General features: G+C 41.4%; 1 protein-coding gene across 2 annotated transcripts in view; it reads left to right on the top strand.

Moving 5' to 3' along the window:
- ADGRL4 (adhesion G protein-coupled receptor L4) overlaps nt 1–18,916 on the top strand; it is an 85,745-nt gene that overhangs the window by 31,181 nt on the left and 35,648 nt on the right. Inside the window, exons 3-6 of one of the 2 annotated variants that reach the window (XM_081914176.1) lie at nt 9,560–9,712; nt 15,982–16,137; nt 17,770–17,840; nt 18,638–18,817. In XM_081914176.1, coding sequence (XP_081770302.1) covers nt 9,560–9,712; nt 15,982–16,137; nt 17,770–17,840; nt 18,638–18,817 — 560 coding nt within the window. Of the gene's footprint in view, nt 1–9,559; nt 9,713–15,981; nt 16,138–17,766; nt 17,841–18,637; nt 18,818–18,916 lie in introns of both variants that reach the window. The other variant, XM_081914175.1, reaches the window with a different exon arrangement.

Raw genomic sequence — 18,916 nt, 5'->3', positions numbered from 1 at the left:
CAGCTGGCAGAGAGCATAGGTGCTGCTTCCTTGGACGGTGTGGGGAGAGGCAGTGGCAAGGTCAGTGCTGTACAAGCGCATGGGCTGACGCAATATAAATGTGTGTCCACCAGTGCACCTATGCAGCCTCCACCTCATAGTCTCCATTCCCATTCCCACACCAGAAGTAAATCAGCAGTAATGTTGCCATCAAAAAGGGAGCTGTGGTTGATTTTAACTTTGGTTTGTTAAAACAAGTTCCTAAACCATGCTTTGAAATTGGATTGCTCGAGTAAAGCATAGTTCAGACTAACCACAGTGATTTTGTGTGTGGTTAAGCTCATAACAGTCTGATTTTTCCTCACCAGGTATTTGATGTGTTAAAGGATCCTTTTCAAATACAAAAGGATTCTGTGGGCAATATGGAATTTATTCCCAAGTGAATTTTCAAGACAATGTTCCCATGCTTCACGATTTGAGTAAACATGTCCATGTTCATGTGAATATTCATGTCCTGATACAAATGATTACTCTGGTCTTCTACTTTTTTAAAGAGTTAACCTCACTCTTATCCATATAGATTTAAAACTTTTATCCAAGGCACCACCTGAAAGAAAGGTGAGGATTAATCCGGGCATTGCGGCCGTGAACTTGTTTTGTCTTCTGTATAACTGGAGACTCAGCACAGCAGCACAAGGGGTAATATATGTCAGACTGCCCACTGTGCTGAGACCTCTACACAAGCTGAGCACAGCAGGGTGAATGTCGCTGGGATTTGTTTTACAGGAAGCCTTCATTTCCTTGCTTTGGAGGGGTTAAGTGAGCCACTTCAACCACTGCTTCCCTTTGGGGGCTACAGTACGTAAAGGCAGCTCCAGTTTTCCCCAGAGGCTATGCCAGCAGAGAGCCGCTGTCAGAGGAGAACAGCAGGATGCAATGAATCAATGTATTCCCCAGCTGCCTTGGCTCTGCTTACTTCCGAGGCAGGGCTGTCCAGTTTCATGCTGTGATGGGCCCTCAGTGGCCTCCAGCCTGAAGCTGTCAAATTCGCCCCCGACAGGTTTTGGCCACAGGGGACCTGGTGTCCAGGTTTATTCTGGACGGAATCAGGCTAAATTTCATCCTTTTGCCTGAACCGTCTCTCTTGTGGTAGCGGAGGAAAACTGACGATAGAAACTTTGGACAGTCTATCAAGAACTACTCCAGTAGAAGCTCCATTTAAGTGAATGTGGGCATTCAGTAAAATGAGTGTAATGTTTATTACCTGTTGCGTGGCAAGTCCCCTCCCCCAAGTGAAATGAAGACACCGGACATTATTTAAGGATAATGGGCATAAAAAGGCAACAACTTTATTGTTTACAGGAATTGAAAGGTATTGGCCTTAGGCATTGGCTCCTATTGACTACCCGGCATGGAGACCGGGAAGGGTTGTCCACAAGCCGTGGGAGTCCTGTTGAAGTACGCCAACTAGGATCCCATGGGTGTCAGCATTCGGGGGCGTGCCAGGGGCCCTCACCTCCCTAAGTTTCGGACAAGGCAACGCCCCCCGGAGTCCTCTACCGGACTACCCTTTTCATTGGGGCAAGGTGATGGCGCTTCCTTCCCCCCTTCATTTGCATAACAATTACCCCTGCCAATGCCTAACCACCACTAGAGCGAAGCTCGCTGCCAATACCTTCAAACCTGTAACCAACTCCTAACCCCCAACCAAATGTCGTTTCCAGCATCTGACAGATGCACGCCATCCAATCTGTAGAGGGCCTCGTTGCTGTGCTGGATGCCTGGGTGGCCAATGACGCACCCACGCGCCTGGCCTTAAATGGGCTAGGCCACGCCTCCCCTGCCCGCCGATTGGCGGGCAGGGTCGCAGGCACACCCAGGGATTCCCTCGCTCTTGTGGGGGCAAAAGGCCAGCCCCCGTGTGTGTGGGAGGGGGTGGCCCGCAACCCCCTCTCCTCTCCAGTTTGGAAATGGCTTTAGCTGATAACTTGGCTGTATGGGGTGACAAATGAAAGATTGGGCCGTCTCAGCAGCAGCCTAACAGAAGATACAGGCTGTGTTGTGGGTGACTAAAATCCAGCAGTCCATCCTCATCCCCATAGCTCCTCAACAGCAGTTATGGACCATGTATCCCTATCCTTCCCAGGATGTCAGTGGCAACAACAATGCCGTGATGGCATGAGAGTAGGAATTGCAAAAGAGGTGGGTCTGGAGACTGAACAAGGAGCATTGGTGAGAAAGAAGACTCAAGTCATCTCTTGTAGAGCTGAGAGTAACCAAGGCTATGTCCTTGATTGTATTGCTGACCACTCAGAATAACAGTCGAGACAGACTGTTTTAATGAAAAATTACTTCCATGAAAATATTTCCTCTTATCTCAGCCGGGTTAGATCATGTTTTACTATACATCTTAAAACTTACTGTGTAAGTAAGTACATACAAAGTACCTGCTCTGTGTAGAATACTGACCATGAGTGCATTCATTTTCAATTATCATTAAGGGTATAAAGCCAACAATTTGTTTTAAACAATTTGGGCTAGAATACAAGAAATAGGTTTACAACACTATGCAAATTAATCTATTTTTAGATTCATGTTGCTAGGATTTCTTAGCATATTTGTGTAGCTGTAAGTCCCACTATGTTAACTTGGACTCATTTTTAGTAAGTAGCCACAGAATCACAGTATGTACTACTGACAACATAAACAACATAAACAACAACAACGCTGGCTTTATCAGTGGCAAGATTTGTCCCACCCATGTGGGGAGCTCACAGAATGGCACTCATATGTGGGGGAAAGCCAGTAGTGTCTGGCAGGGCAGCATTGCTTACCTGGCTTCCCAACACCAACGAAATCAATGGGATTTACTCATTACTCAATATCCACTCAGAAGTGAGTATATATTTATAGAATTGCACTGTAAATGTTATTCTCTTTCCAAAATGTTGGAGGTGGGGTTTGAGTTGAGGATTGCTCTGCAACATTTGGAACTGCAAAACCTAATGCTTAACTATGGTTTGTAGCCAATGCTACGCTAGTAGAGTTCTGCTTGCATAACATGACTTCCCCTTATCCTCTTTATGCATGCCCCCAAACTCTGCTCTGGAAGATTTCCCAAATCTATGAAACAGGTGTTGAATATACCTATGTAAGGAGCTGCAGGAGAGAGGAGAGGAATGCAGAGTTCCACTGAGCAATGCTATATAGTTGCAATCACCACGTTAGTCCAGAGTGCACAGATAACTTTGGGCCATATTGGAATTCACAAATATTGAATTTTTCAAACATCTCTAGGGTATGCATAACTCATCTTATGATCATTTAACCCTTTGGATCAAATCATCAGATTATTGCACCGTTTAAACACTTGCCCTTGACATTTTGGCTTTTGTTGGGGTGCAGGGGAGGTTGTATTTCCTGAGAATGCTCAGGGGACTGAATCTATCTCAGCACCTACTTCTGTCCTACTATCACAGTACCATCGAGAGTGTCTTAACCTATAGTATATTATCGTGGTATGGGAGCAGCTCTGAAATGGATAAAAAAGCTTTACAGAGAATAATTAAAATTGCCCAGAATGTTATTGGGCTCCAACTACCAACCCTGGATGAGATCTTCACGTCTCGCGGTTTGAAGAAGTCACACAATATCCTGAGAGATCCCACCCATCCTGCTCACAACTTCTTTGAACTGTTGCCTTCGGGCAGAAGATATAGGACAATGAAAACACGAACCACACGCCTTCTGAATAGTTTCTATCTAAGAGCTCTGATTGCACTAAATAATGATCTCAGGGCCAGTTGTAAGAAATAGCAAGCAGGGAGTAGGAAGGAATGAGATAGGTTTTAGGTTATGTTATGCCTTTAATAGGTTATGTTATATTCTGGATTATGTTATGTTTTATAGATTATGTCTGAATAGGATGAGAGTGTTGGAGATACGTGCAAATGTGTATGTGAACCCGGTCTTTGGGTGTTTGATTTTCGTTGTTGTGTATACTGTGTATATACGGACAATGACAATAAATTTATCTTAATCTTGTTTAACCACTCATGGCCACTCAATCAATTTTATTGGCTTCCACACACATTTAGAAGAATAATTCTTATAAATCTATACATATGTCGCCCTTAAGGGCAACCTGTGCACTGTCAACCCTCAGTCATATTCTCTGAAGAGCATCTAACCATGGTGAAACCTATGGACTTGACTGCCTTGGCACAGATTTAGGCTTTTAGTCTACTTAATATACAGGTTCAGTGAATGAAAAATATATATTCAGTGGTATACCATATGATGGCAAACCCATTATTTAATAGGGAGTTCTTCAAATGATGAAAAAGCTCTATCCATGATAGGTAGCAAGTGCCCAAACCATTCCTTGATAACTTCTGACATCATGTAGAAAACTGTATTTGTATTAATCCATATGGATGATTCATGATTTCCTGGCATTGAGACATTTAATGGGAACAAGGAGGATGCAAACAATACACCATTGCCATCAAATAAAAATATGATGTTAATAATTTGCTGTACACTGTTAAAATTGTATCTGAATTCCATTAGTCCCATTGACGCATTAAGCCCAATGGCATTTGACTGTAATGACTTTACCATCCCTTTGAATGGAGGGAGCCAATCAATGTGTTCACGCCTTTTCATGTGTCTCAGGCAGAGCATCTGAGCAGCACAGAACTCCTGAAAGAACAAAAATGTAGAACTGATTTGAACATAGCTTTTTTCACTAGCAAGTCAATATTTACCGATCATTGCTTGTCCAGTAAAGTTTTCTCCCCCCCCCCCAATTTAAAATAATAGTAATAACAACAGCATTTCAGTTATATCTGGACCTTTCACAAATTTCCAGTGCATTCCCCAAACGTTGTTTTGCAATGCTTGAGAGGTATCTTTGCCGGTGGTTATTTGGTTGTGCATAATTAACCCAGGTAGCAATGCAACCACAGAATGAATGCCTGATTGCTTTCAAGAATATCTGCTCTGGCCAAGATGAGAAAAACAAACTTGTTTACAAAGGTTCCAAAATTCCCGATCTATAAACCCTGCAGTTTGCTGCTTCCCTCAAACCATGCAGCATTCAATAGCATTGTAAATTATGATAAAAAAAATTGAAGAATAAATTTAAGCCCTTGGGTCCCAGAATTGATTTGTGTTATGCATTTCAAGACTTTGATTTATTAAGAAGCATGTTGTTGATTAATATGTTTTGAATATATTGTAAGAAGTGAAGAGGACTATTTTAGGATAGATATTCACTGTCCTTATATAATTTTTTCATCCTTTTAAAAAAAATTAATTTGGCTTAGAAAGGTCAGATTTGCTTATGCCAATAACAACAATGGTTTTAAGGGTAATGTTAAAAAATATATTCTCGTGCATCCCATTCACGGAATGACTTCTGCTTGCACAATGGAACATTTCCTCTCTGTCCTCTCATGCACCGCAAATTTTCTCTAGATTGGAGGAAAAGCCAGAGTATATTTAGAGGGGAAAGTAGAGGAAGAGGCAGTTCCATTGCACAAGCAGAAATTCTTGTTCAAATGGGATTACATCAGTGGCTACAACCCACTCCTCTTGACTTTAGTACAAGCATGGCTGGTGGATGCTAAACCTAGGGACAGTGCCTAGGAAGTCACATGAGTGGTACCCAGAAGGTCACATGGGCAGTGCATGAGAGCTTCCCATTCTCCTCCTTTGAAAAAGAAACAATGCACACTTGAACAGTATAGTTGTATAAGTACTTAGTACCTAAAGTGTTTTGCCTTCCTTAAGAAGGCGTCCCTGCTGTCACAGCTATTTCTAGACCAGGGAAACTTGCTTGTGGCCTCTACATCTTCTGTTTCTCACCCTATCCTTCTTCTGGTTTGTAAACAAGAGACACTTAAGAAGCACAAGAGTACAATTGTTTGCCACCTAACTAACTGAAAAGTGTCATACCTTGATTCCATAGAGATTTAATCCTATGTACACATACCATATGTGACAATAAGTTTTTCTTTTGCATAGTGTACATCTGGCAGAAAAATAAATGATTTCATTAAAGAATAATTTTTAGGGTTAGGATTAGCATTTTGTCCCAGTCTTCAGCCTTAGATAATTCCCAGAGTTGCTTACAATAACCAGTAATATCCAAATAAGAGTAGGCAAAGCCTACCTGTGGGATGGCCCTCCAGATGAGAGGGGAAAGGTCTACCAGCTCCTTCTGAACATCACTAGCTACTAGTTGTTGCTATGTCAATTCAATCAATGCTTTAGACATGCAAATGTGACGGTCATTATTTGGCAAGCAATTTTTCCTAATGTAATGCAACTGTGTATGATGATTTCACTAATTTATGCCATTATTATTATTATTATTATTATTATTATTATTATTATTATTATGAATGCACACTTTTACCAATTTACTCATTTTTGTACGCATTATTGGTTAGACAGCTGCCTAACAAAATTTGGATTAGTGTGGATTTCAAGGATACCTACATTTAGGGTTATATATTATTTCAGGAAGTGCAAATAGCAAAGGTATATATCAAAATGTAAACCAAACTAAAAATTTCCACGCACACCATTTTTATAGACCTACTTATTTCCTGTGAAAATAAATGGGTATTTGGAGACGGGGGGGAAGGTGGGTGAATTCTAATATTTTGAGGAGGGGGCAGATAGCTTACTATGATGGACAAAGCAGCAGAGGACTACATTTTGCTCAACTTAAAATTGCTGCCATTTCAAGGGGTGGTAGAGTTGAAATAAATGGCAGCTTGACATTAACACCAGAATAGTTTAGTAGAAATGATACTGCATTATAGTATATAGAAAACGGGCATAATAATACTAATCCACCTTACAGGTTCAATATATATGAAGCACTTTGAGCACTATACAAATGCAAAGTATTATTGCTGCCTACATCCTTTGGTTTAGAATGTGAGTGTAAATTAAACTAAAAGGAAGAGATCATGATAAAGCATAGTTTTAAGGGGGGAACTGCTTTAACTTTTTCCAGGCACTTGATTACAGAAATCCTTTTCTACCCTATTTATACAGGGCCTGAGGCTGACACTGAAATAAATCAAGAGTAATATTGCTGGCTCAACTTCATTGGCTTCCTAGTATTAAATAAGAAGGCGCCTCTTAGAGCATGTCCATTTAAGTTCGTCATTCCTGCAGATGGTCATTGAGTGCAACTTAATTCCACAGGAATTTAGTCAGTCAGGTCCAGTGACTAAACACAAGCCAGCCTTGTAAGGAAACAATAAAAGGAGCTTGTTTCCTTTTAGAAAATGGAGGGAAATAGCAGCACTGGTCTAAAACGAATTTGTGAACAGGAGTGTGACCACTGTATGTGAGTCTCCAGTAAAATCTTTACAAGCATCTAGTTGAGGGAGTAATGCCAACACCATGATAAAGTTAATTAGCCAAAACTGTAAAAGTTTTTAATAGTGAACACCATACGAGACAATTTATACCACTTGGGAGTTTTCCTTGCACCCCTTGAGGGTTGTAATAAAAGCATGTTTTCTACACTGTGCCACTTATATCTGAAGTTGAAGGTGGGGGGAAAGCATGTTGCAACTTTTATACTGTACTTGAATCTTAGCAGAGGAGAGGGTTTGGAGGAGGTGGATACAATAATAAGCAGAGGATTGAAAGAAGCCATGTATTCTTGAAATGAAATAAAGGCTCACATTTGCAGTGTTCTTGCTCATTCACTTAAGAATTGAAGCCCATCGTTTTCTTAAACAAAATGTCAATTGTCCTTCACATAAAGAACGATTAAGATTCTATCTTCTACTGTTTGATAAACCTCTCACATTCAGTGAGTGACTGAATGCTTCTCCCTTCAGTCAGCACAGTGCCAGGAATGGTTCCTTGCTTGAATAGGCTGACAGAAACTGTCTGTAACATGACAGTAAATGGGGAAAACCTGGCATGCATGTTCTGTAGGCACTTCAATGCTTCTGTATATGCAAGCAGCCTTGAATAAGCAAGCTGCTATGAATGTTGTTGATTAATTGTCCCTTGGGCAACACTTTAAGTTTATGGACTAATATTCAAAGGTGTGCTTCCCCCCTGCCAAAAAAAACCCTTATGGTACCCCAAAACGCCCACCATGTTCTTTGATTGCAATCTGAGGTGCACAAATGAAGGCAAACAAGGCCAATGAGAATATCAGCAGATTGCTGAAATATACAGTACAAACTATTTATGAGGGGACTAAGGGGGTGTAACTCATCTGGAGCAGCCCATTGGAAAACGGGTACACTAAATAGCTAAACATGCACCAATAAGGTCCAGCCACCAATTGCTAGAAACATATGTATGTTCCTACAAAAAAACTATATACTTTCATTCATTGTCCTCTTGCTATCTCACCATGTTGTTGTTTAGTTGTCTTAGTCGACTCTCTGTGACCCCATGAACCAGAACATACCTTGGAAATTCTCACTTTCTTCTCAAAGCTTCTCCTTTTATATGTCTATGGAGTTTTCTCAGCAAAATACTGGAGTGGTTTGCCAGTTCCTTCTCCAGGTGGATCACATTTAGTCTAAACCCTCAGCTATGACCTGTCCATCTTGGGTGGCCCTGCACAGCATAACTCATAGCTTCTTGGAGTTATTTAAGCCCCTTCGCCACGACAAGGCAGTGATCCATGAAGGGGTATCTCACCATACTCAACTAGAAAATACCTCCTTTCTGTACCTTGCATAGCCCTGCTCTCTGCACACGTTCATCATCTCTATTTGTTTCCAGATTTTGAATTTATAAATTTCCTGATAATTCAATTATTCTGAGTCTTCCATCAAAAGAAATGTGAACTACATTATTTTCATAAAACCTGTTATAAAAACCAATGAATCATTTACCAAAAAAACCCACACAAAAAACCCAATGAGTAATGAAAAGCAAATGAAGGTTGAGTCCCATATGCGTGTCAGTGAGACTAAGTTCCACTAAACACAACAGGTCTTACTTCTTTGGAGATGTGTAGGACTGTGATGCAAAGATCTGAATATGGAAAAGGGGGGGTGATATATATCAACATAATGTGGGTTCAGATTATCTAGCTTAGTATTTAGAGACCTCTGCAAATGTGAAAGTCTCAATTCTATTTTATTTTTAAAAGAAGGTGGTGGACTCCTGTTCCTTGGAGGTTTTTAAGCAGAGGTTGGATGGCCATGTATGAGCTAGTTGTGATTCCTGCATTGCATTGGGTTGCAGGAAGTTGGACTAGATGACCTTCCAACTATACAATTCTATGAAAGCTGGACACTGTGTGGGTTCTCCATTCTCACTGATAGCTATAGAGCATTTACAATTTACAAGTAATGAGTATTTGCCATAAACCCACAAACAAATCAATGTTTATTGAAGGATTCTAGTCTGGATAAATATTGAATCTGTTGTTTGGAAATGGATTCATCCTTTCTTCAAGCATTTCCATCAGTAGAAGACAGAGTCCTGTCTATGATATAATTTCCTGGAATTCTGCAGAAGAGGAGAGAGACTTGAATAGAGAGCTTGGGGATGATTTGCTTTTGTTTCTTTGCAGATGACAATGAATGTACAAATGTCACACAACTTTGTGGAGAAAATGCCAACTGCACAAATACAGTAGGAAGTTACTACTGCATGTGCGTACCTGGATTCCGGTCAAGCAATCGTAATACCACCTTTGTGACCAATGATGGGACTTCTTGTGTAGGTAAGATACCAGGAGATATGCTTCTTTTGCTGCGTGTTTTCTCTGGTTCGATATAAACCACCAAAAATTGTATGGAACTGTAGAGCTTGAGTCTCTTGTTGCCAGTCATGAAACTTCTACTTAAATATTCCACTCTATTTTCATTCAGCTTCTGAATCATAAACTTGTAAATCCTGATATCCTCCCATAAACATGATTCAGTTAGCCTCAGCAAAAACTTTCTCAGTCATCCCACAAAGAACACAGGACATTTCAAGCATAATAGTTCCACAAATAGTTTTTTTTCTGCCTTATCCTTTTTTGTCTACCATCCACTTGACTGGATAAGTAATAAAAAGGATTTCAACCTCACATTTCCTACCATGAATTGGGGAAAGGGGAGGCTCACCCCATGGCTGATGTTCTGAGGAAGTTAAAGGGAGGTTTCATAGTCACCCATCATTGACATATCCTGTCCTGCTAGAATTGGAGCTCTAGAAAAGAGAAGGAAAAAGTGGGGTTCGGGTATCTGATAAGGTTGCAGGGTAATATCGCTTACATTGCCCCATACCCAGGATTCAGCGGGTGTAGCAGCAGGGCCCATTCCTGAGAGATAAGTCCAAGCTTCTCAGAAGAACTGTGTTCACCAAGTTAACTTCATACGTCTTCATATTCACCTACTGTGTCTTCTCACTAGCTGAAGGATCCAGGAGCCCAGGAGAAGTGCATTGAAACAGGAATATGGGGAGCTACCTTATATCAAGTCAAACAATTGGTCCATGCATATCAGGATTGTCTAAACTGACTGGGTGTGGCTCTCTAGGGTTTGGGGTGAGGTTCTCTCCCAGCCTTACCTTTGGAGGCTGAGGACTGTACCTGGAACCTACAGTAGTGCATGCAAGGCAGGTGCTTAACACTGAGCTATGGCTATGGTGTTTCAAAGGACTCCCCGCTCATTGCTATATCAGGAACAGCTCTGTGCTCTTATTCATTACAGACATGGATATCTGCTACCTTAAATTATAGTAAATGGAAAAGCTTGCCATTTGTCTATTCAATATCCTATCAAGCTCCAACCACAGTTAACAAGTAAAATAAACATAATATACTGTAGTCTATCCCTCTACAATATGTTACGTACTCTTTGAAATTTACATATCTGAAACAGAATATATTTAGGATATATATTGAATAAAAATCTACTAGAAAAGGGTATTCTTTAACCTTTTTATAGACCCAATGGATTCCTCTTTTCTGGAAGAACTATATATATTGTGTTGTTTTCTTCTTCTTCTGGCATTTTTTCTCATGATGCTGGGCTGCCCCCTCTGGGACTAGGGAAAACATCAATAAATCCACATTCTCTTGGCAAGTATATTATGCCTGTGTTGATTGCAGCTTGTTTGAGATACATCTCTCACACTTCCTTGTACTGGTTAATTAATTCTTCCCATTGTACACCCAATATAAGATAAATGCCTATGGAGGTGACTGTTTAACTTTTTTTTTTAAGATTGCTTCATACTTCTATGAAACTCTTTTTTATTAACACTGTTGACCCCAATGCCATAAGTATTTTGTTCTTGATTTTGAGAATGTGAGACCCTGTTGTCCATAAATGGGATTCATGGCTTGATAGGAGATCACACAGAGAAAGTGGTCATTATTATTATTAGTTGTTGTTGTTGTTGTTGTTATTGCATGGACAGGTGGAGGCCCCCCAACCCCAGGCGACACCCGGGTGAAATAATGACTCAAGTGCTATGGGATTGAAATTGGCCACAACTTTATTAAAAGATTCAGATGTAGGAAGACCTTGGCTTAGGCATTGGGCGTTTATCCCTCCCAATACCCAGCCGGGGATCTGGGGAACATCAGGGTTATCCTAGTGTGGGGATTGGGCTGGCTCTGGAAAACGTATGTTTAAGCAGAGAGTCCGCCCCCCATTTCGCTGCAACACAGGGGAGAGCACTGACAACCTATTGGTGTATGGCCAATGACTCCCCTCAAAACAACCCCTTTAACAGAGAACCCTGGGATCACCCCCGTAGAGGGGGCATGGGTCACCGCTTCACGCCCCCCCCCCTTTAGGGAAGATAGACTAAAGGATTCCGCCCAAGGCCTGAAACCATCAAAGTTGTGAAGTTTTGCTACAGGGAAGGCTACAGGGAAATTCCTTCCCGGTCCTTTAACAGCAACCAATGATATAGCAGCGCTCGCACACCTGTGAAGAAGAGGTTAACCTGCAAAAGAAGGCATAACTGAGGGAGGGCAGGGTGGGAGAAGCTCTGAAGTCAATTGAGGACTCCCAGGTAAGTTCCACCCTCTATTGTGTGGGTAGGGCAGACCAGTTTCCCTGGCAACGCCTCCCCAGCTGGGATTGGTTAACTGTCTGAGGTTAGGTGGGAACCTCCAGGTATCCAGGTTGGGGGGGGTGAAGCCAGGCAGTATTTCCGGGGGTCACGTAGGATCAGGAGGGGCTGTGTGCGACCACACAAAAAGCACCCCCCATTTGACGTGAGGAGCGATTGTTGCTGTGGTTGTCGGCCAAAATTCCCAGGGCAGTTCAAAACATGAAATACAAAATGAGAATACAAAATAAGTAATAAAACAAACAAAAACAACCCAATAATTCCCCTTCCCACAAACACATTTAACAAAAATATATCTCTGGACTCAACAAAAAAAATAGCAGTTTTGAGAAGTAAAGGTAAAAGGTAAATGACCCCTGGACGGTCAAGTCCAGTCAAAGGCGACTATGGGGTTGTGGTGCCCATCTCGCTTTTGAGAAGTAGCAGAATATCAGTGGCAGACAAAATGGACACTGGCAGCACAGTCCTATGTATCGTTAATTCCATTGTGTTCAAGGGGATTACTCTGTTTAAGGTTGCCGTTTCAGATTCTACATTGATCTTGTAATCTGTGACCATCAGCCATGGCAAAACTTAATTGGTTAAGGGTGTGGAAATGTGAGCATGCTTGCTTAAAACCCATCTTCTCCACTTCCACCCTGCAAAAGATTATCAGAGCTGTCAGTGGTAGCCACTGGGTTGAGAGAGAAGAGATTATTGTGCAACCTGGCAACTTTCTATTTCACCTTAAATGGTACTGGGCTAACTGCAATATTCCTGGACTGCCACAGTAGATTTATCTCATCACCGCCCAAATTATCAGCTGCTGCTGCTCCTCCTCATCCTCTGGCTATCACTTTCTGGTTGCTTGTCAGACAGGGCAAGCGGGGTGTGGGATCTACTGCCCTTCCTTTTCTCCCCTATATAGTATGGGCTAGAGTGAGGAGCAGATAAACAAACAGGATCCAATGGTGAAGACAAAGAGTAGATCCAGAAGGTTCATGACGACAGTGGTCCCCCTGCTGGATGATGGGCATTTTGGCAGATGGCCAGCATGCTTGGGCATCCTTGAAGCTCACCTTCGATTGCCAAAGACAATCTGATGTATTTTCTCATTGGCCTCAACTGGCCAGTCCTTGTGTAAGCAGTTCTTGAACTACACCTTGAGTTTATTAAAATTACGAATTATATGTCGGGATGGGGAAGGAACTTATAATAAATGATTTATGGTGGTGATTAACTTCTTCCTTTTGTGCTTATAATTTTGAACTACGCTGAATTATGTATAACTATCTTTGCACAGTGTTTATCGCATTTGGGGAGAAAGTGCTGTTAGTATTAATTTATGCATTAATTTTTAATACTCTATTTATAAGGGCACTTCTAAACCTGATCGATATGCAGTATATTATTTTGTCACTCAGCTTAAAAGGCATTGCGGGCTGTTCCAAGTTTGTCTGTCCCTTGGTAGAAAGCCATTTATTTGTATTTAGGAATCCAGCTCCCCCCCCCCCTTTTTTTTTTTTTGCAGCTGACATGAAGAGAAAAACCCTTGTAATAATAAACTGATCTCCGACTGATCTATTCAACCATTATGAAAAGGGATGTTTTGCCATGGTTTCCTTGTACTTGACACTTGCATTTTTTGACAAGTGAATCTATGTTGTAGCAGTGTGTTCTGCATTATCCTGCTTATCAAACTAGTCTTGTTTACAGTTTCCTACTATGCAGAGGTTACTTGGAGCCTATTCTTTTATCATGTCGAGAGAGGAAAGGGTGATGCAGCCTGTGGGAAATTTCAACAATGGTATTTCATGCAGCATTCGACATTGAGCTTTATATTGTGCCCCCTATCCTGGGATAGGTAAAGAGTGCTGGCTGGAGATCAGGATTTCAAGTGAGGGCAAGGCTGGGATTGAAGGGCTTTGAATCCTTCTCACGCCGCCCTGCCAGCCCTGAGCCACTTTGCGAGGCAGGGATCATTCAGTGTTCCCTGTGCACCAGCATACCACGCTACACCACTGCAATAAATAAAACATACAAAAGTACCCCCCTGAACATCAGCATAGTGCATTTCTGTCACAAAGGGAAACCACAGCTAGTTCTCGCACAATCAAGATTAGGGGCCAAGATTTCCTGTCAGGTACAGGTAGGTCCAGGGCCGGATTTAGGTTTGATGAGGCCCTAAGCTCCTGAAGGTAATGGGGCTCTTTTTATGTCCAGCTGTCCTTTGTCAACAACAAATTGTTGCTGTTTTTTGTGTTGAATATATGCTATATGGTAATTTATGAACCTAATAGGTATCTAAAGCCATTTGCACATAACAAATATGTATTGTATCAAAGTAATTGTTTGACTGAAATACAATTAAGAAGTATATTAATAGTGAAATAATGATTAAGCTCTAACTTAAAATGATTTTTTATTCATAGCAAAGTTAATACAGTCATACCTCATGTTACGTTTGCTTCAGATTGAGCATTTTCAGGTCCTGCGGTGACCCGGAAGTACCAGAATGACCGCTCCCCGCTTAAAATGGGGGGCGCCCTTTGCGTGGACGCGTGCAGCCCCTAGATCTGGAGCGGCTCCAACAGGCTTGGCTTTGCCTTCCCTCAGGTGGGATACCTGGAGGTCTCAGCCTACCTCAGTCAGTTGTCCAATCCCACCTGGGGGAAGCGTTAAAGGGGTTTTCTGAAGGGAGGATTTGACCGTACGCCGAAAGGTCGTCATTGCTCTCCCCTGCGGTGGCGGCGTTACGGGGGCAGCTATCTCTGCTTGAACATATGTTCTCCAGAGCCGGCCCATCCCACCCCCACACACTGGATAACCCTGATGCTCCCTAGGTCCCCGGCTGGGGACTGAGGAGGGAGAACGCCCAATGCCTGAGCCAAGGTCTACCCACATTTGAAATTTAATAAAGTTGTGGCCAATTTAATCCCATAGCACGTTGTCTTGAGTCGTTATTCCACATGACAGGGGGACCGTGCGGGATCTGGGGACTCCGCCTATCCATGCAAAGGAATACTTCCGGGTTTCACCGCTTGTGCATGCGCACAAAATGACATCACTCGCATTTGCTGAAGCAGAGAATCACAACCCGAGTTGCGCAGACACGGGTTGTGTTCTTTTCAGGTTGCAAATGGGCCTCCGGAACAGATCTCGTTCGCAACCAGAGGTACCACTGTAATGCAAACACATTGGCATTTGGCAATAACAAAAGTTCATTTAGAAACACAGTTTACAAAGACTCATAATCTAGTCTCTAGAAACTTGCTATAACATGAAATAATAATAGATGTAAATATATGATCAAACTACTAATAATTATAAATAGCAGAATGTAGGCATGAGCAAACCAATGATATCTTAGGGAGCAGACTAGCAGGCGGGGCCCATTTCTTACATCATAGGGGCATACACAACACAAAACAATGTTGCTGTATATAGGTTTTATTTTGTTTTATCTTATATTTTGGAATTGTACATCCAGGTTTTTTTTCCCTTTCCTTTTTGGGGGGAACCAAGAGAGTGGGGCCCTAAGCTATAAGGGAGCCCTAAGCTTGTTTAGCTTATATGTACCGTATACAATATATATGTATATGTATAGCTTATATGTATACATTATATATGTAGGTCTACTTTTCAGTCTCACTTGAGCCACACTGCTATTTCCATTTTTTGGGATTTAGCCCTGCTCTCATTCCCTTGACTTTTATCCTACAAGGCACTATAATTGCCTAATTGCCACACGTGTTTCTGTTCCATTTGATCAATAGCTTAGCTTTCTGCTGCTGCTGCTTTTTTTAAAAAAAAAAAAAGATGTAAATGTGAAATTTCAATATGTGATTGCTTGCAGCACATCAGGCTACTACCAACAAAGCGGCAAGGTGTTAGTATGTAAAACCTTTTTTAAAATTCAATTTCTCACAATATTTGCAGATATAGATGAGTGCGCTGAACCAGTAACTGCTGCCTGTGGAGATCATGCGAAATGTGAAAATGTGTATGGAGGATATAACTGCTCCTGTAAGGAAGGTTATCAACCATCCACAGGAAAATTACAGTTTAAGCCAAATGATGGCACTTCCTGCCAAGGTAAATGATATTATAGAGCTTTATGTGTTATTATAAAACTATATCTTCTGAGAGGCCCACCGGTAACTCTTTATCTTCAGTTAGATTAATCAGCTGGATATAAAAAAGTGGCAAGATGTGAATACCTGCATTATTATTATGCTTTTTAAAAAGAGGAAGAAAAGACTGATAGGTGTGTTTGCTGAAAAATAGAAGTAGCCTGTCGTATATTATAAAATACAGAACTGATTTTCTTCTATTACTTACCAACCAAAGTCCATTAACCGTTAAGGGGTCAAATACACTATATGACTGTAGCTTTGCTTTTATCAATAGAGCCTTAGAGATATTCCAAAGTTGTGTAACACTTGAGTAAAGATTGGGCAAAACATGTCAACAGAAATGCTAACTTGGTACGATGAAATCACCTTTGCTTAATCTAGATTCATGCAGGTGTCTTTTTGGTTCAGATTGAATTTTTCGTCCAAGTTGGTTTAAATACAAGTGGCTTTTAAAATAAAAAATTAAAAATGCAAGTATCAGTGCATTACAGTGAGTATCTGGCTGTCACACATTTAACTGCACCTGCCATAACATGCAGTATTGCTTACCTCATGCTGTGGCATCACCATGATATACCATGTTTTCCTCACCCTCACTCCACAAAATTGGCTGCCACTGATTGGGGCAGAGAAATGTGGAATGTTGTGATGTCACAGCATGGATAGCATGGAGCTGCAGTGCTGTTACCTCATAGGGTAGCCACACTTGTCAGTTTTGACCATTCAACATCTATCCCTAAAAGGTTCAAGACGCCATACAATCAAATTTACAAAACCACAAAAGCGAAAGAACAAAGCCAGGCATGTCACTAATTTTTTAAAGAAGCTTCATAATTAATCAGATGAGTTCCCATCAAAGGTAAAGGGACCCCTGACCATTAGGTCCCGTCGTGGCTGACTCTGGGGTTGCGGCGCTCATCTCGCTTTGTTGGCCAAGGGAGCTGGTGTACAGCTTCTGGGTCATGTGGCCAGAACAGTGCACAGAAACACCGTTAACCTTCCCGCTGGAGCAGTACCTATTTATCTACTTGCACTTTTGACGTGCTTTCGAACTGCAAGGTTGGCAGGAGCCCATCTATTATTATAGCTACATAAATCTTAACTTTCATAAAACATTCCTGAATATATAAGAGCATTCTTAAAAATAAAAACAAAAAGTTTGTAAAAGTCACAGCAGTAGCAGCAGCTTAGAAAGGGCAATATGCCCTGTGTGTGAAAGGAGGAGAAATGCATCTTCTGAGAAGGTAGCTGCTATCCATGGCTTTGTAAATGCTTCTAAAATAGGAATGGGTGATATTCATCTATTTTGAGTCCAATTCAATTTTGGATACATGCTGAGCATATGTGGTTTGGTACATATCTCTCCCCAAAGAGATTACCCTGTGTTCAATCCTGCATCTCACAGTTAGCTATGAATGAATATATGTCGAGCCATTCACAATGCTGCATGCAAATCCAACCCAATTTAACCAAAAAAAAAGTATCTCTGGCTTTTAAAACATACCGAATGGGGAAGTCTGGAGCTTTAGTTATCAGCCAGACTGAAATGACTGTATGCCAAGACCTTAATATCCCCTTTTAATATCAGCAGCAATCTCAGCGCCAAAGTGTGAACTGAACTATGACTGCATAGCTGAAAATATTAACAGAACCTTAGCCAAAGTAAGTAAGACTCACATATTTATCTATTGTCAAATCTTATTTTTACTTCCCCTCTGTCCTGAAATGATACTGATAATATTTCTGGTACTACAATCTTGAGAAGATGGCAGCTGCAATGGCATACGTTACTTGGGCTGCGGGGCTGCCTGACAGTTGCAGTGCCATTATGGCTGCTTATTGCAGCATATCAGACCAGCACCAGTCCACCTATGGTGCCACAACTGCCTCGGGCGGCAGGATCCACGGGGCAGTTGCCACCATTGTTCCTGATGTAGATCTTCACTTACCCCTTCTTTTCTGGTGGAGAGAGGCACCATTTTGTCATTTGTCTCAGGTGCCAAAATGTCTTGGACCGGCCCTGCATCTGGCACAGCCTGTGTTTAAACACACCTGCTTGTACACTGGGTTTTCCAGATTTATTTTTACAGCTACCATATATTGTACAGTCTATATGGAAAGATGGGTACCTACACAAGGCTACCCAGTGAGCCAGGTCTGGGGAACCTGTGTGCTTCCAGATATTATTCAACTACAGCTCTCATCATTCCTTGGCCATGCTGGCTGGGTCTGCTAGGAACTAGAATCCAGTGACAACGGGAGGATCACAGATTTAATACCCCTGCAGTGAGCCATGAATAGACTGAGCCTTGAGCCTTCCAAGTCGACATCCAATATTCTATTCACTCTCTCATGTTGGCTCATCTTGTTAACTAATGTTGATAAATGAATATGAATGTATATGAATTTGACTGTAAATGTTAGGAATGTCATGCCTAATGATTTCAACTTTCTTTCAGATTAGAAAAATAAAAGAACCCCTGGCTGTATTACAAGAAATCAATCAAAACACTGTAGGGCAAATTTCACCTGTGGATGTGATTTCCTACATAGAAGCATTATCTGTATCTTCTCCCTTGCTAGCCATCGTGAATAACACGATTTCTGACAATGAAATGCTCTATAATCTAACTCTTAATGTAAGTGAATCGAGCCGTGCAGCAGATTTGATCTATTTTTGCAGGGTGGGGAGCACTTATAAGGTATAGTACATAAGCTAAAGTACTTTTTATTATTAA

This window comes from Podarcis melisellensis (assembly GCF_964234715.1).
Source record: "Podarcis melisellensis genome assembly, chromosome: 6".
Lineage (NCBI taxonomy): Eukaryota > Metazoa > Chordata > Lepidosauria > Squamata > Lacertidae > Podarcis > Podarcis melisellensis.
Note: the sequence above shows the minus strand (reverse complement) of the source record. Positions and strands in the feature narration are given on the sequence as shown.